Source organism: Cucurbita moschata, unplaced genomic scaffold (genome assembly GCF_002738365.1).
Source record: "Cucurbita moschata cultivar Rifu unplaced genomic scaffold, Cmos_1.0 Cmo_Scf00052, whole genome shotgun sequence".
NCBI classification, from domain to species: domain Eukaryota; kingdom Viridiplantae; phylum Streptophyta; class Magnoliopsida; order Cucurbitales; family Cucurbitaceae; genus Cucurbita; species Cucurbita moschata.
In genome coordinates this window covers 1,309,283-1,324,546 of record NW_019268568.1, presented here as the reverse complement: position 1 = coordinate 1,324,546, position 15,264 = coordinate 1,309,283, and the positions used below count along the sequence as shown (strand labels likewise).

At 34.6% G+C, this 15,264-nt stretch overlaps 2 protein-coding genes across 3 annotated transcripts; both read right to left on the bottom strand.

Moving 5' to 3' along the window:
* Positions 1–1,506: 1,506 nt before the first annotated feature.
* LOC111436113 ((R)-mandelonitrile lyase 1-like) lies at positions 1,507–4,412 on the bottom strand. Of its 2 annotated transcripts, none has more exons than XM_023073795.1 (3): positions 4,306–4,412; positions 1,757–3,280; positions 1,507–1,679 (listed from the first exon to the last, which is right to left on the bottom strand). In XM_023073795.1, the coding sequence occupies exons 1-3, from the start codon at positions 4,395–4,397 to the stop codon at positions 1,640–1,642; spliced, it is 1,656 nt and encodes a 551-aa protein (XP_022929563.1). In that variant the 5' UTR covers positions 4,398–4,412; the 3' UTR covers positions 1,507–1,639. The 2 variants fall into 2 exon arrangements, with proteins under 2 accessions (XP_022929563.1, XP_022929564.1); XM_023073796.1 differs by having other exon boundaries at positions 1,757–3,251; positions 4,307–4,412.
* A 3,479-nt stretch (positions 4,413–7,891) lies between these two features.
* Positions 7,892–11,166, bottom strand: LOC111436125 ((R)-mandelonitrile lyase 1-like). The gene is made up of 4 exons (XM_023073814.1): positions 11,028–11,166; positions 9,650–10,306; positions 8,125–8,959; positions 7,892–8,021 (listed from the first exon to the last, which is right to left on the bottom strand). Exons 1-4 carry the CDS (start codon positions 11,113–11,115, stop codon positions 7,982–7,984), a joined length of 1,620 nt encoding a protein of 539 aa, XP_022929582.1. The 5' UTR covers positions 11,116–11,166; the 3' UTR covers positions 7,892–7,981.
* Positions 11,167–15,264: the final 4,098 nt, after the last annotated feature.

Here is a 15,264-nt window from a genome sequence, read left to right as displayed (position 1 = left end):
TTTTATTTGGTTTAAAGATATTTTCTAATATGTTAGTCTATAACAAGTTATTAAATTAAATACTTAATTAATGCCCATAATAACTCATTTTACTTTTGCAACCTGTCTCTAATTCCAAATGGAAACTAAAGATGATATTGGACTCAACCTACCATAATTATGAAAATAAATTTATGGGAAAATTTTTAAGTATTCAACTAACTTATTAATGAATGTAATATAAGTGTATAGAATCATCGATGAGTGTGAGAGATATACTTATAAACACTTTGATAACAGTGATTGGTTATCATTTGTGGAGGTAGAAGATTTTGTTCGCTGTGAACTAAGTAAATCTTTGTCTCTTTGTTTAATTTATATTTATAAGTGTGTGAGTACGATCGATATTGCTTTAGCTTCCACTACAACAGCAAAAATATACTAGTCAAATCGTTTTGGGACCCAACTAATACTATAGCACTCTTGTCTGTTTGTAAGATTATGCGCTAAATCATGAGGTGACTGTGTTTGGCGATAGATTGTGGCACACATAACTTTTCTCTCCATCCATCAACGAAGATTTTGTTGTCATGCTTGTCTTTGTAGGGACAAGCTCAATCGTGTTGCATCGAGTCTACTTTAAGGTGGCCCCCATATTTGAGATTTTTTGTTGGAATAGCAGATTTTTTGCGTTTGAATCTTCTTGCTTCAAATGTTGCTTCAAACATTATGTTGTGTGAACTCTGTAATCGGAGAAAAGGTCGATTAGGGTTGTCACCAAATCTTTCTATCGTACATCACATATTTTGCGTACGAGTTAGATTACATGTTGAATATCGAGCCAAATAAGTTGTTTCCAAGCTGTCAGAGCCAAGTAAGTCGAGCCGAGTCGTATGAGGCCGAAGGCAGGGCAATCGCTAGTCACGTGAAGCAAGTGGGTTGGTTGTGGACATCACACGGTCTAAAGTGCACGCATGTTAGGTCGTCATGCGGGCTGAAGACAGACGTACGTTAGCTTTGGGTCGTGAGGTGTGTGTGATAATGCGTATCTAGGCGGCTGGATTCTCAATCTGACTCTCTAACTCTTCTATTGTTGAGCATTGTTGAGAAGAAGTCCGACTAATTAAGGGGTTGATCATGAGTTTATCACTGAGGAATAAATCTTATTGGTATATGAGGCATTTTGGGGGAAATCAAAAGCAAATTCACGAGAGTTTATGATTCTGACGTCTGTCTCTTCTCAGATCTGAACTTTGGCGACTATCTATGCTCTATTTTGGCCTCCGCATGTCGGTAATTGAGATCTGTCCGTCACTGCGTGCTCGTCGCTTTCTCTCAAAAGTCTCTCGAAATCTCATCCATGGAGCATTTATATACTTTTCCTCGGAGAAACATCCCAAAATTCAAACTATTTTCTAGTTTCTTTTGCAGGCAACAACACATTAGCTAATAATAAGTTCAAATTTAGCGATCAGTCCCATTTTAAGAATTAAAACATAAAACGTAAAGTTTATCCAAGTTCTTGGGAATAAAAAAAAAACACATCTTTTTATTTCTTAAACTCGTATACAATCTTTATAAACTAAAAATATATATAGCAACGATCAAAACACATACAATCCAACAATGTCAAGCAATAATCTCTCTTGATCGACACTCCTTAACTTGATCTTTCTTGCAGCACCTTAAGCCCAACATATCTGCAAAATAATTTCAAAATTATTAGTTCATGGAAATAAAAAGACAACGACAAAATCTCTGTAGCTTAAGAACTCACCGGCCAAGCATCATGAGAGTGGCCATAGGATTAGTTCCCGGCGAATCGGAGAACGTGGAGCCATCCACCACACGCAAATTCTTCATTCCGATGACTCTGTAATCACCGTCGACCACTTTTCCGACCAAACATCCACCATGGTAATGCCAATAAGTCGTCACTGTTTTCCGGCAATACTCTTCAACGGAGCTATCATCCCCTAAATTTTCCGGCAACGGAACCCCCATAAACTGAAACCCTTTATTACCCTCCAAATCTTGAGTCTTAATCTTTTCCATCGTTTGGGTTTTAAGCAAATCCCCCACTTTTCTAACTCCTTCAACACATCGAGCAAGATCATCCGGATGCGAATAATAATTAAATCGAACAATTACATTGTTCTTCGCATCGGTGGTGGAATTTAAACGGAGAAATCCCTCAGAATGAACTTCCGAGAATTTCCCAACAAAAATAACCAAGCTGGGGTTGATCGAAGTGGCTTGAGGTGGAAGAAGACTGAAAGTTGGGGGCGCCAAAAATGGTGCAGGGCTCGCAAAAGCTTGTAAATGCACATTGTCCTGTAATGTCCCGACGACTTTTACAGAGGAAGAAGCCAATTGGAATGGAAGCACAATGGTGGCGCCGAAACGGGGATTGTCGGACATGAATTCGCCGACGTAGGGCTGATGGTGGACGACGGGGAGTTTCAACGATGAAAGATGAGATTTTGGGCCAACCCCACTTTGAAGGAGAAGCAGAGGACTTCCGATGGCGCCGGCGCTTAAAAAAATCTCACCTTTCTTGCGGATAAACGCTGTATGAATCTTCCCTTTTGAATCTGAATATGACACCCCATTTGCTGATAATCCATTAAAGAGGATTTGCCGGACAGTGGCGTTAACAGCGACTTTAAGATTCATGGGCTCTGCTTTATTGAGAAGCTCCACCGCGCCATGTCTATTGCCTTTGCCATCAAAGATGGAGCCGCCGGTTTTAGTGCCGATAAGGTGTGTCAAATTGAACCCATTATCAGGGCCAACGCCGGCTTCCAATAACGCTGATTTAAAAGCGGATTGCCAAGCGTTCAAAATTGGCTTGGAAACGACGGTTTCTTCGACCCATTGATAAGCGTTCTCCACCATTTCCATGTCCCAATTGACGCCGGCTGTCTCGAAGAATTGGCGATGGCCTCTTGAGTAGAAGCCGGCATTGACCATGGTGCTGCCGCCGAGAATGCGGCCTCTGATGTTCTCCACGCCGTCTTCGGAGGTGAAGCGTTGGAAGGGGTTTTGGCCATCGTCTTGTGCTAAGAAGGCGTTTAATAGACCTTGTTCGTTTAAGACGGAGGGGTATTTGTTGGGTTCGCTGCCTCTCTCGAGAAGGAGGACTTTGAATTTTGATGATAATGTTGCAGCTAATGGGCAACCGGCGGCTCCTCCTCCTATTATTATGTAGTCGTATTCTTGTTTTTCTGGTAGATCGCCGGCGTTGTGCACGAATTTCATGTAGCTAACATCTGAACAAACAGAGCTCAAAACAATCAATTTTTATTTTGGGACAGTAAAATCATTATCTGTGGTTGGATTCAAATGGATGGTAGATTCTCCTTTAGATGAACGACTCTCACAATGATATCATATTGTCTCTTTTGAGCTCTCATGGGTTTGATTTCGGCTTCCCATTGGTCTCTTACTAATGATCCGGGTTTAATTAGGAACGTGTCATTCATAGGTTGAATTTTATAACTAATTTTAAAAAATATATATTTTTCCTATTTTTATTTGAAGGATTAAATAAATAATTTGAACCATTCAAATCAATCTAACCTAATAGTTGGATTAGTTGTTATTTAACCAGGGTCATTTAGTTTGAAAAATTGATTAGTCATTATTTAACAAGGGTCATTTCGTTTGAAAAATTGACAAGAGGAACAGTTAAATTTGTTAAGAATGAAAAGCTTTGATACCATATTAAGAATAGGAAACATAAGTAGGATCAAAAGTTATCGAAAGTCCCAGAAATATAAGTGGGATCAAAAGTTCGAGAAACGTAGGTGGGATCAAAATTCCGTCGTCCTCTTCTAATCTCTATGGTGCCAACTTATGTTTCTTGGACTTTCGATCCCACCTAGGTTTCTCATTCTTAACATAGTATCAGAGCAGGAGAAGATAAAGAACATATTAGAAGAAAATTGACAGAGATCAGAAGAGGATGACGGATGAATTATGATCACCTTTCACAAGATATATCATCCCTTTAAACCCATCTCTATTTCTCATTCTTAACGGGATTGGGTCTAAAAAATGTTCTAATCCAACTCGACACAACTCGAGAATACTTCTATTGTAACAGCTCAAGTCCACCGCTAATAAATATTGTTCTCTCTGGGCTTTCCCTTCCAAGTTTCTTCTCAATGTTTTAAAACGAGTTTGCTAGGGAAAGATTTCCAGACCCTTATAAAAAATGTTTCGTTCTTCTCTACACTCGCTGTGATATCTTACACCTAAAATTTATAAAGAAACGAATATAAATTTTTATAGAAATGAACTAGAAAGAGGGTTTAATTCATACCTTGATCGGGGATAGTGTTGGAGGAGATGGCTCCGAATTGAAAGGTAGAGATGAGAATGAGAAAGAGAATGGTAGCGATGGAACGCTCCATAATTGTTTATATCTTCGAAGTTCGCAACCGTGTTGGGTATTTATAAACATACAAAGTTCCACTATTAATTTGAATGCAACTAAATTACTATTGATTTCCAACCAAGCTGGTCTTCTCTTGTGTGCTGCACATTTTTAAATAATTTTCTTTTTTTAATTTTCATTATCCTAAAAAAGGTGAGATCATACCGCTCAAATCCACCCCTAAAAGATATTGTCTGCTTTTGTTTGTTACATGTTGCCGTCAGCCTCAAGGTTTTAAAACATGTCTATTAGAGAAAGGTATAACGAATGTTTTGTTTCTCTCTTCAACTGATATGTGATTTCACAATTCATCTTCCTTGAGTGTCCGACTTCTTCGTTGGCACACCACCCAGTGTTGAACTCTGATACCATTGATAACAACCTAAATCCATTGCTAGCAAATTCTAACTTAGAGGTGCGTTTTAAAATTGTGAGGTTCACGACGAAGTCAAAACGAATAATATCTATTATGCCACTAGACTCTTTGAAAATATTTTATAAGAGTTTTTGAGCATAAAAATAAATATATTTTATAAGAGTTTTTGGGCATAAAAATAGAGAATAGTTTGTTGGTAAATGTTGAGTAATTTAGTATTATTTTAGTTTTATAAAATGTGGTTAACATTATAATAAATTTATAATTTTTGGACCCAATTGATAAATTAAGTTAAAGATAATAGTGACATGTAATAATGAAAAATTCATGATTTCCTTTTTTGAAATACAATGAACGTGTCATTGACTTTTAGCCAAGAAAAAAAAAATTATCATTTGCTATAATAATCTCACTTTTTTTTTTCCTTGGATCGATGTTCTCACTTCTAACTTAACACGTTGATAATGCTATAAAATAATTTATTTTATATATAATCGATGTGGTAACATCAACTCAATGTTACGTTTTTAGAGGCTTCTATGCAATTAGGTTCCTATTTATCCTCTACCAAAACGACACTCGTGATCTTTTCCTTAATTAACAAAGACTATATGATCTAGAGTTCTCGAACAAATTATATTTGTTAGATGAACACGACTTTCTACAATGGTATGATATTGTCCACTTTGAGCATAAGCTCTCGTGGCTTTGCTTTGGGCTTCCCCAAAAGGCCTCATACCAATGGAGTTAGTATTCCTCACTTATAAACCCATGATCACACCCTAAATTAGTCAATGTGGGACTTCCATCATCCAACACTATTGACATTACTAAGTTAAGATAAGAGCATGAGTCTAATACCATATTAGTAATAATGATCTTCCATGTTTCTGGTTTCTCCAAAACGTCTCGTTTCATTAGAGATAATGTCCTTCACTTATATCAATGATCTTCTATTTAATTAGCAAATGTGGGACTCTAACAATCCTCAACATATCGTTGTCTTAAGTTAGTCAAACTTGTTGAATATGTTAAATTAAAATGGTAAGAAAATGATGGAAATTGAAGGTTGACCAAATCAAGATGAACGAGGATTAGGTTGAAATTTTGTTTCTTCTCTTAGATCTCTGTCTCCCCACTCCTTTTAAATTACTCTCTCCCTCGTAACCAAGTATCTCTTCTTATTACAATTTCTCTTTCTTTCGTTGTTCATAAAAGTTATGTTCGTCTAATGGGTTTAATGTACATAGAATTGTGTTTGAAAATGATAAACATCTCGAAAAAATTAAAAAAAATTAAAAACAAAAAACCCAAATACCAAATTTTTAGATCTAAATCATGACAGACAAATAATCCTATTTTTAATATTCAATTTTTTTCTTAAGATAAAGACAGTGGCATCCTACAGGTAATGATATTTGCAACGAATTTTCTATTCTACGTCAATTTTCCATTGTTTTAATATTCTAATCATGTTCCTAAAGTCTCGTTACAACAAAATAATTTTCTATACATGTTTTAAATAAGGTATTGTGAAATGAGTAGATCATTGAAACTACCTAAAGAAAATAATAGTTTTTTGCAAATTTTAAGGGCAACATTATCCAATCAAATAATTTTGTTTTCATCGGTCAATATAGAACACGTACGCACATTTTGAATTAATATCACTGCCGACATTAGTCGACAAAAATGAGGAGACTGCTAAGGCACGGCAGCATTTTGTCAATAATGCCTAAATCCTTTGCCTTTTCTTTCGCCCATCAATTGCTTTCATTATCTATATGTTTAAATTATTGCACCAACTCAACTATAAATAATTGCAAATATAACAATATATATACACCCCTACATCAATACCAATTTTTAGAAATAAAAAATAAAAAATATAGAGATGATCTATCAGATATTCATAGATGGTTTTCGTCCATATATCAACGATCAATTTTAAAATTTTTAAATTTTTTTTAATAAATATTAAGTGTGTTAATGTTACTCTTAAAATTTTATGAGTATTTTTTTAGACGTGGTACTAAAAGTTTAAAGATATTTTTAAACAAAATAGTAACTGATTCCATTGGTTTAAAAAAGAAATTGAAAATCTAAAAGTTTATGAATATTTTTTTAAACAAAATAACATTTTATAGATATATTAATTAATTTAGTCCTCGAACACTCTATTTATTTTATAAATATGGTAGTTTTAGTTAAATAATAAATATTGTTTTGTTAAACGAGGTATCGAATATCGAAAGGGACAAAAAAGTCATACTAAGAAATGTCAATTAAATAATTGAAATGGAAATATAAAACAATGTTTTTGTTAAATAATTCTAACTTTTTTTATTATTAGTATGAAGTCTTAGTAAATGGTATTCTAATTTTTATTTTTTTTATTTTTTTTATTTTTTTTGTGGTGATGTATGCTAGTAGCTATCTTAATTGGTCGGCATTGGAAGAGATCCCTAATAAATTTCTCCCAACTCATATTTATTGCAATTTATTTATTATATTTTTCTCTTTCTTTAATTAATGCCTTGGAATCTTAAATAACAATGGCAGCATCATTATTGCAATGTCTTTTCCAATCTTGTGATAAATATTTTAGAAAGTAATAATTATTTTAAAGAAAATATTGAATAAATACTCTTAATACGTTAGTACCTCATATTAAATAAATCACATTAGAAAAGCAAGATATTGTAAATCTTCTTTGATGACCTACAATTTTATGTATTGTCACCATTGCATCTTTATAAAAAATGTTTCGTTTCATCTATAATTGATGTGGGTTCTCACAATCTATCCCTTTAGAGGCCTAGCGTTTTCGCTATGTCTAACTATAATACTATTTGTAATAACCCAAGTTCGCCGCAAGCAAATATGATCCAAATTTGAGATGAGACACGTGTTACTTCTCATCTTACTAATTAAGTTTTGAGATGAAGCACTACCCCATATATTATCCAATATGATCCAAAAATGGCAAGCACAAAGGGATGAACCTCACTTGGATTATAAACTCTTATGACTTAGTTTTTGGTATCGAGAAAGATCTCATATGAATAGAGATTTCAATAAATTCAATTCTCCATTTGAACATAGCTCAATCAATAAAGTATCAATTACAATTTCACGAACGGTTAACTTATTATTCAACGAATTACAAAAAAAATTCATCCACCCTAACCCAATCTCTGTTGCAACATCTTGAGGCCAACATACCTGCAAAAACATTTCCAGAAGTGAAATTTTGAATGTTAGAATTTAATGATTGTAAAAAGGGTTGGTGAAAAATTTTAAATTTAAAACAAAACCGACGACCCACCTGCCCAACATCATCACGGTGGCCATCGGATTGGTTCCCGGCGACAGAGAAAAAGTCGAACCATCAACAACACGAAGCTTCTTAATTCCGATCACTCTGTAATTATCGTCCACCACTTTTCCGACCAAACATCCTCCATGGTAATGCCAAAACGTCGTCACCGTTTTCCGACAGAAATCTCCGACCAATTTATAATCCGACATGTTTTCTGGCAACGGAGAACCCAAAAACTTAAACCCCTTTTTACCCTCCAAATCCCCTGTTTTAATCCTCTCCATACTTTTGGTATTCACCAAATCCCCAACTTTTCTAACCCCTTCAACGCACCGTTCAACATCATCCGGATGTGATAAGTAGTTAAATCGTACAATTGGGTTTTTTCTCCCGTCGAGACGGAGGCTGCCGACGGAGGACACGGTGGAGAATTTACCGGCGAAGACGGCTAGGCTGAGATTCACGGCGGTGGAACGAGGAGGAAGAAGGCCAAATGGTGGGAAGATTGAAAAGGGTAATATACTTGAGAGGGATTCGATGTGGATGTTGCGTTTTAAAGTTCCGACGACTTGTACGGACGTCGGTGGGGTGAGAAATGGGAGAACGATGGCGGCTCCAAAGCGAGGGTTATCGGCCATGGATTGGCCGACATGTCGGTTATGGAGGACGACTGGTAGTTTTAAGGATGAAAGATGAGATTTTGGGCCAACCCCACTTTGGAGGAGAAGATGTGGGCTCCCAATAGCGCCGGCGGTGAGTATGATTTCTCCATTTTTGGAAATGGTTGCTTTGTGGAGTTTGCCTTTGAAATCGGAATATAAGACTCCACTTGCAGATAAACCTAAAGGATTCAAATAAGTAATTGATTAAAAGGATACATACATCTTTAATCGTCTCAATTTTGTTTGTATCTTTAATCGTCCTAATTTTGTTAGTCTAACGTTAACTCATGCATGCTTACAAGTCACATATGCAGAAATATGTGGAATCTCACCAAATCCATTCGTTTGGGGTCAGGCATGCTTACGCATCACATATGTAGAAATATGTGGGACTCCACCAAATCTACCCGTTTGGGGCGAGGCATGTTTACGCATCACATATGCAGACATATGTGGGACCCCACCAAATCCACCCAGTTGGGGTCAGGTATGCTTACGCATCACATATGCAGAAATATGTGGAACTCCCACTAATCGATGCGGGACCCTACCAAATTCACTCCTTTGGGGCTAGCGTCTTTTCTGGCACACTGCCTCCACGTAGGCACATCACCCGAGTCTCACTCTGATATCATTTGTAATAGTCCAAATTCACAGCTAGCAGATATTTTTATCTTTAGGCTTTTTCTTTCGGGGTTCTCCTCAAAGTTTTTAAAACCCGTTTGTTAGGGAGAGGTTTCCATGGCCTTATAAAGGATGTATTCTCCTCCCAACTTGACGTAGAATCTCACCTAAAGTATCTATATTGAGGATGGAATTCTAATAAAATTCAAAATTTGGTGATAAAATTAATATATATTTAAACTAACCATTAGATTGAGAGAAGATGATTCTCTTGACCGTGGCTTGGGTTGCAACTCGGAGATTCCTAGGATCAGCCTTGTTGAGAAGTTCCACAGCTCCATGTCTTCTACCTCTAGAATCAAAAATAGAACCTCCAGTTCTTGTCCCAACACCATGTTTCAAATCATATCCATTATCAGGGCCAACCCCAGCTTCCAAAAGCACTTCTCGGAACGCCGACTGCCAAGGGCTCAACTCGGGTCGAGACACGACCGTCTCTTCGATCCATTGGTATGCCTTCTCCACCGCCGTCATGTCCCATTGGATACCAGAGCTTTTGAAGAACTCCGGCTGAGCTCTCGAGTAGAACCCGACGTTGATCATGCTACCACCGCCGAGGACTCGGCCTCTAATGTTCTCGACGCCATCTTCCGAGACAAATCTCTGAAACGGGTTAAGGCCGTCGTCGTTGTCGGTGAGAGTGTTGGCAAGGCCTTGTTGGGATAGGACGGAGGGGAAGGCATTGGGGTCACTTCCTCTTTCAAGAACAAGGACGGAGAAGTTTGATGATAATGTTGCAGCTAAGGGGCAACCGGCGGTTCCTCCCCCTATTATTATGTAGTCGTATTCTTCTCTTGTTGGTAACGTATTGGCTTTTTGTACAAACTTCATGTAACTATCATCTAAAAAAAGGAAAAAAAGTTTAAAAAAAAAAAAAAATTCAAATTCAATCCATCTAACCCAATTTTGAAGTCATTTATTAGACATTTAAGAATTCTATTGACATGATTAAGTTTAGGGTTTGACTCTAATACCATGTTAACCTACCACGACTATCCACGATGGTATGAAATTGTCCACTTTGAGTATAAACTTTCATGTTTTACTCTGGACTAAATGAAAATGGCTCATACCTATTAAGAGAGTATTATTTGATTATAAACCCATGAACATTTCTTAAAATAGTCCATGTGGGGCTTTCATCCAACATTATTCGACTTAAAAAATAAATTTTAACTATTTGGAAGGTTAATTTTCAAAATGTATATTGGAATTGAGCAACAAATTTTAATTAAATATTTAAAAATAAATAATATAAATGAAGGTTTTACAAACTAACCTTCCATACTTTTAATAAAAATTTGAATAAAAAACTACAAAAGAAACTCAAAAATTTTATAATAAGCTTGAGTTGGATTCATTGTTTTAGTTAAAAAATTTTATAACTCAAATAATGGGTCGGATCTCAAAAATGTCATAACCCAACACAACTCAGCCACGAACACAAGTAAAGTTTAGAAAGAACATAAAATTAAATACCTAAAGATCTAATCGACATTTTTGTCTGTCCCTATAAAAATTCATAGCTAGACCCACATAGAGAGATAAAAAGAGAAGAAATACCTTGATTTGGTATAGTTTGGGAGAAGAGAACTCGAATTTGGCATTGAAAGGTAAAGAAAAGTAAGAGTAGGAGAAGGGAAGCCGCCATTGATGAATGCTTGAAGGTTTGAGAGGAGGAGGAGAGGTTGGAGTATGCTAAAAAGATGGTTCGTTACTGATTTTTATATACACAGATTTGGTCTGCCTTGGGTCAACTTTACAGCACAACTTGGGTTCCCCGAGTTGTTTATTTAATATACAAAAACAAGAGTGAAACCATTGACTTGTATGTCTTGTAAATTCAAATCGAGTTTTATGTTAAATTTTGGTCAATGCACTAAAACACACGTTTATTTCAGCGGAGACTAAACAAAAGGTTTAGAAGTTTAATACCAATGTCTCCCAACTTGTAAAATGGGGGATGAGATTTAATATGAGTTTTAGTGCTCATAATCATACCATAAATCATGATGATGATCTTTATTGAGGTAAAGTCGGGGGAGAGAGTTGTAACGACCCGACCTGAATCATAAGTACTCATATTTTCAAGGACATAAATCCTATGAACAACGAGAAACCCCCTTCATCACACCTATATGATTCTACCGGGAGTGATTGAACTAAGCTAACCTAAGTACCCATATTTAAAATGTGTTTGCAATCCTTGGTAGTGAAACATGGGAATACTAATTCGAGACAATAATTGTATCCCCATGCTTAGGATTTAAAATCTAGATTCGGCTCTGATAGTCCTAACATTCTTCTACATCTCTGCGATATTGTCATTTTAACATGTTTTGTCTTCATCCACATGTATCGTAGTAAAATTTTCAAGAGGTCACCCAACATAGAATTGTTCGAAGCAAAACACGCTTAATCATGAAATTTCTCTAATTGAGCCACAAAAAAGAAAATGTATATAGACAGAAACTTTCGTTTTCTTTAAATCTTTTTCAGCCATTCTATCTTAAGAACCGTTCTCATTCAGACGTGACCTCTATTCATTCATATACCCATTTTTTATTTGAGTGTCAAACATTAAACTGATTCTCATTTACAACGAGCTCGAGTTCGTTTTACCAAGTGATACGATAACCCTAAATAACAATTAAATAGAAATTTTGAGTATGATTTTAGAAATTTAATTGAGAGAAATGGAGTCCACAACTTGAGTTTGACGAAAAAGACGTGTGGTTGGTGGGATAGAACCTTCTTTTCTTGGTCAATTATTAACCAATCCCACAAAAATATTTATATTTATATATATTCTGGTCTTCCCCTTCAAAAGTCCTCCACCCAATTATATCAACCACTTTTTCCCATCCAACCTAACCAATATTTTCCTAAATTCTAACTAGCATTCATAAAAACATGACCAAATTATATTAAAAAAATTCCAAGGACTAAATTACGCGTTTTGGAAATGTAGTTACCACAATAAACTAAAGTTGGTGTGTTTTTTACGCTCATCGGATTCTGATTTTAGACTAAACACCCACTTTATAAAATCTGATATATAAACATGAGACTCTATTTTAAAACCATTTGGTTCAACATGTCTATTGAAGATATTTAGTTCTTTTATTACCAAGAATAATTAGTCTCCCATTACTATATACCATAGGTATGATATTTGACTTTGATATGCATCATTTATGGTTCTTTCTATTTTATTTCTAATCTATTTATTTAGAAATTTTAACAAATATTCTCAATACCCCTCAACAAGTCGAGGAATAATATCTTAAATATAAATACTTTAAGAAATTAGTAATCTTCGAGTTGGCGAGCCCCCGAGTAAAATTAGTAAAAAAAAAAAAAAGAAAGGTATTGGGCTCAATAAATTTAGACCCAATAAGCCCAAAATGGTTTTAAAAGTTTAAAAATGATTTTAATTTTAAAAAAAAATGTAATTTGTTACTACTTAAAACACACTAAATTATGAGTCACCCGAAAAAAAGTATATCTTTTTGGTATAAGTACTCACTTTTCATCATAGTTCATAATTTGAAGATATATCTCAAGTCGTAGATGAGCTAAGTTCGATATGTTTGTACTCGAAAAAAATGAGTATGGCATAAGTTCACTCACAACTCCACCTAATATTAGAGAGGTTGTTAAAAAGTAATCAGATTCCAAATAAGTGTAGATTGGTTATTTAAAACTAAGCCAAGGCCAACCCTAACTTCCCATAGGTCGAGGTCAATCTTAACATTTTCATGGTTGGGACCAACATTGGGTTCCACATGGTCGACCAACTTAAGAACCACCCAAACAAGTTCAATCCTTTTCCTTTTGGTAAATGGAGACGGCTGAAAACCTCAAGTCAATAACATATATAAATACATTATAATAACTTCATTAAAAACAAGTTCATTCTTTGAAGGTGAGGGATTCAAGTTTTTATACCCTCACCTATATTGTATGTTTAAACTTCATCCTCAAGTAAATAAAAGTTCGTTTTGATCTTCATAGTGTAAATAAAAGAGGGGCGAATAAACTGAGCTCACGTCCGAATGAGAGCACTTTTGAATATAAGATGAGTAAGAAAAACTTAAGAATACCAACAAGGTGCACCTCTCTTTCGTTGGCTCAAGCATAAGAACTCCAAAATCAAGTGTATTTTGTTTGGATCAATTCTATATTAGATAATTTCCTAAAAACTTTTTTAGAATGCAGGTAAGTGAGGACAAAACATACTAAAATTACCTGTATTTAGTTTGTAAGGATGTAATTTGACCTTGTCGCAAGGGAATATCAGGTTACATAGGTGTCGAATTTGAATTTTGAATTTTAATCTTAATACAGAACATGTTAAATGTATCCCTCTAAACAGTAGGGATATAAATTGATTTTTTTTTCTTCTCAATATTTTTTAAAATATAGGATATGAGATTTAAATTAATTAAAAGTAAGACTCCAATTAACTTTTCTTATTACGTAGGAAAAGTTAATATGTGGATCAAAATTAAGATATTCTTATTCCTGCCTAACAAAATAATAATAATAATAAATATCATTTTTGTCATTTTTTTCGATTCCATCATATTTTATATTTTATTCTCTGTTCGTTCAATAAACTTTAAATTTAATCTCGGCACAAAATCTTTTTAACATTTATTGAAGTTAGTTAAATAATAATAATAATTTTGATGCAGGTAAGTACACTAAATTACTAAATTTATTAAAATTATTGAAAATATATAATTTAAAATTTTCAATAACAAATAAATAATACCAAAGTTATGGCCCAAAATCACTCATCCAAAGACTTTTTGTAAGTACTTAAAAACAATATGGGCCAAAGCTCATTATTTTTCAATGAATTTTAGGTTAGGGATGCAACGTAAATATGTTTAAATTCTATTTTGGTCCATATACTTTTTTTTAATTGTTTTGTTTTTATTTCTAGCCTTTCATATCTTCCATTCTAATTATTTTTTATTTTTACTTAAGTTTCATATTTGTTTTTAAACCAAACATACCTAATTCTACAATATTGTTAAATATAATTGGAATATTTTATGATGTTTAAATATATTTAATTTATTAGATATTAAAATATATTATTTCTCATTTTCTAGATGATTTTTGGCTACAATTACTATTTATACCGTTCTACGCCTAAATATTTATGAGCTTGGTGGGTGATTAGGGCTAATGTGTGAGTTGGGTTTCTACTAAGAGCGTTTGCAACTATATCAAGTTGTCCATATGATATAATATCTCATAATCCTAACCGTTTACTCACTTTAGAGGGGAAGATTTGAGTTTTCTCTTAATATAAGTAGTTCCTCCAAAGCTTCAAGGAAAAGACCACTGCCACTATTTTCATATCGTGTGTTCAGCAATTGCACTCATGAGTTCTTTCGTCTCATCCTGAGTCGAGTCCGCATTGGCCAAACCAAGAACTCATATTTTTCTTTTAACCAAAGCAGATTTAACCGTTTCGATAAAACCAACCTCTTTTAGAGAAAAAAGTCAGTTGCACTCATAGCCCGAACTTATAATTTAAACATCGTTTTTATTATTAGTGGTATTGACACGACATTTAAAGAAAGAAAGAAAGAAATAAATAAAGCATTTTCTTGTCCTTGTCTCTATCCTCCCACTCAATTTTGGGTCTCTTTCTCTCATTTTCACCCTTTGATTTTCATTATCCTAATACTCCACAAGGAAAACAGAGGAGAGAGAATGTGTATGAGAAGATGAATAAAATTAACCTTTTTTTTTTTTTACAGCTAGCTACTTTAGCTAA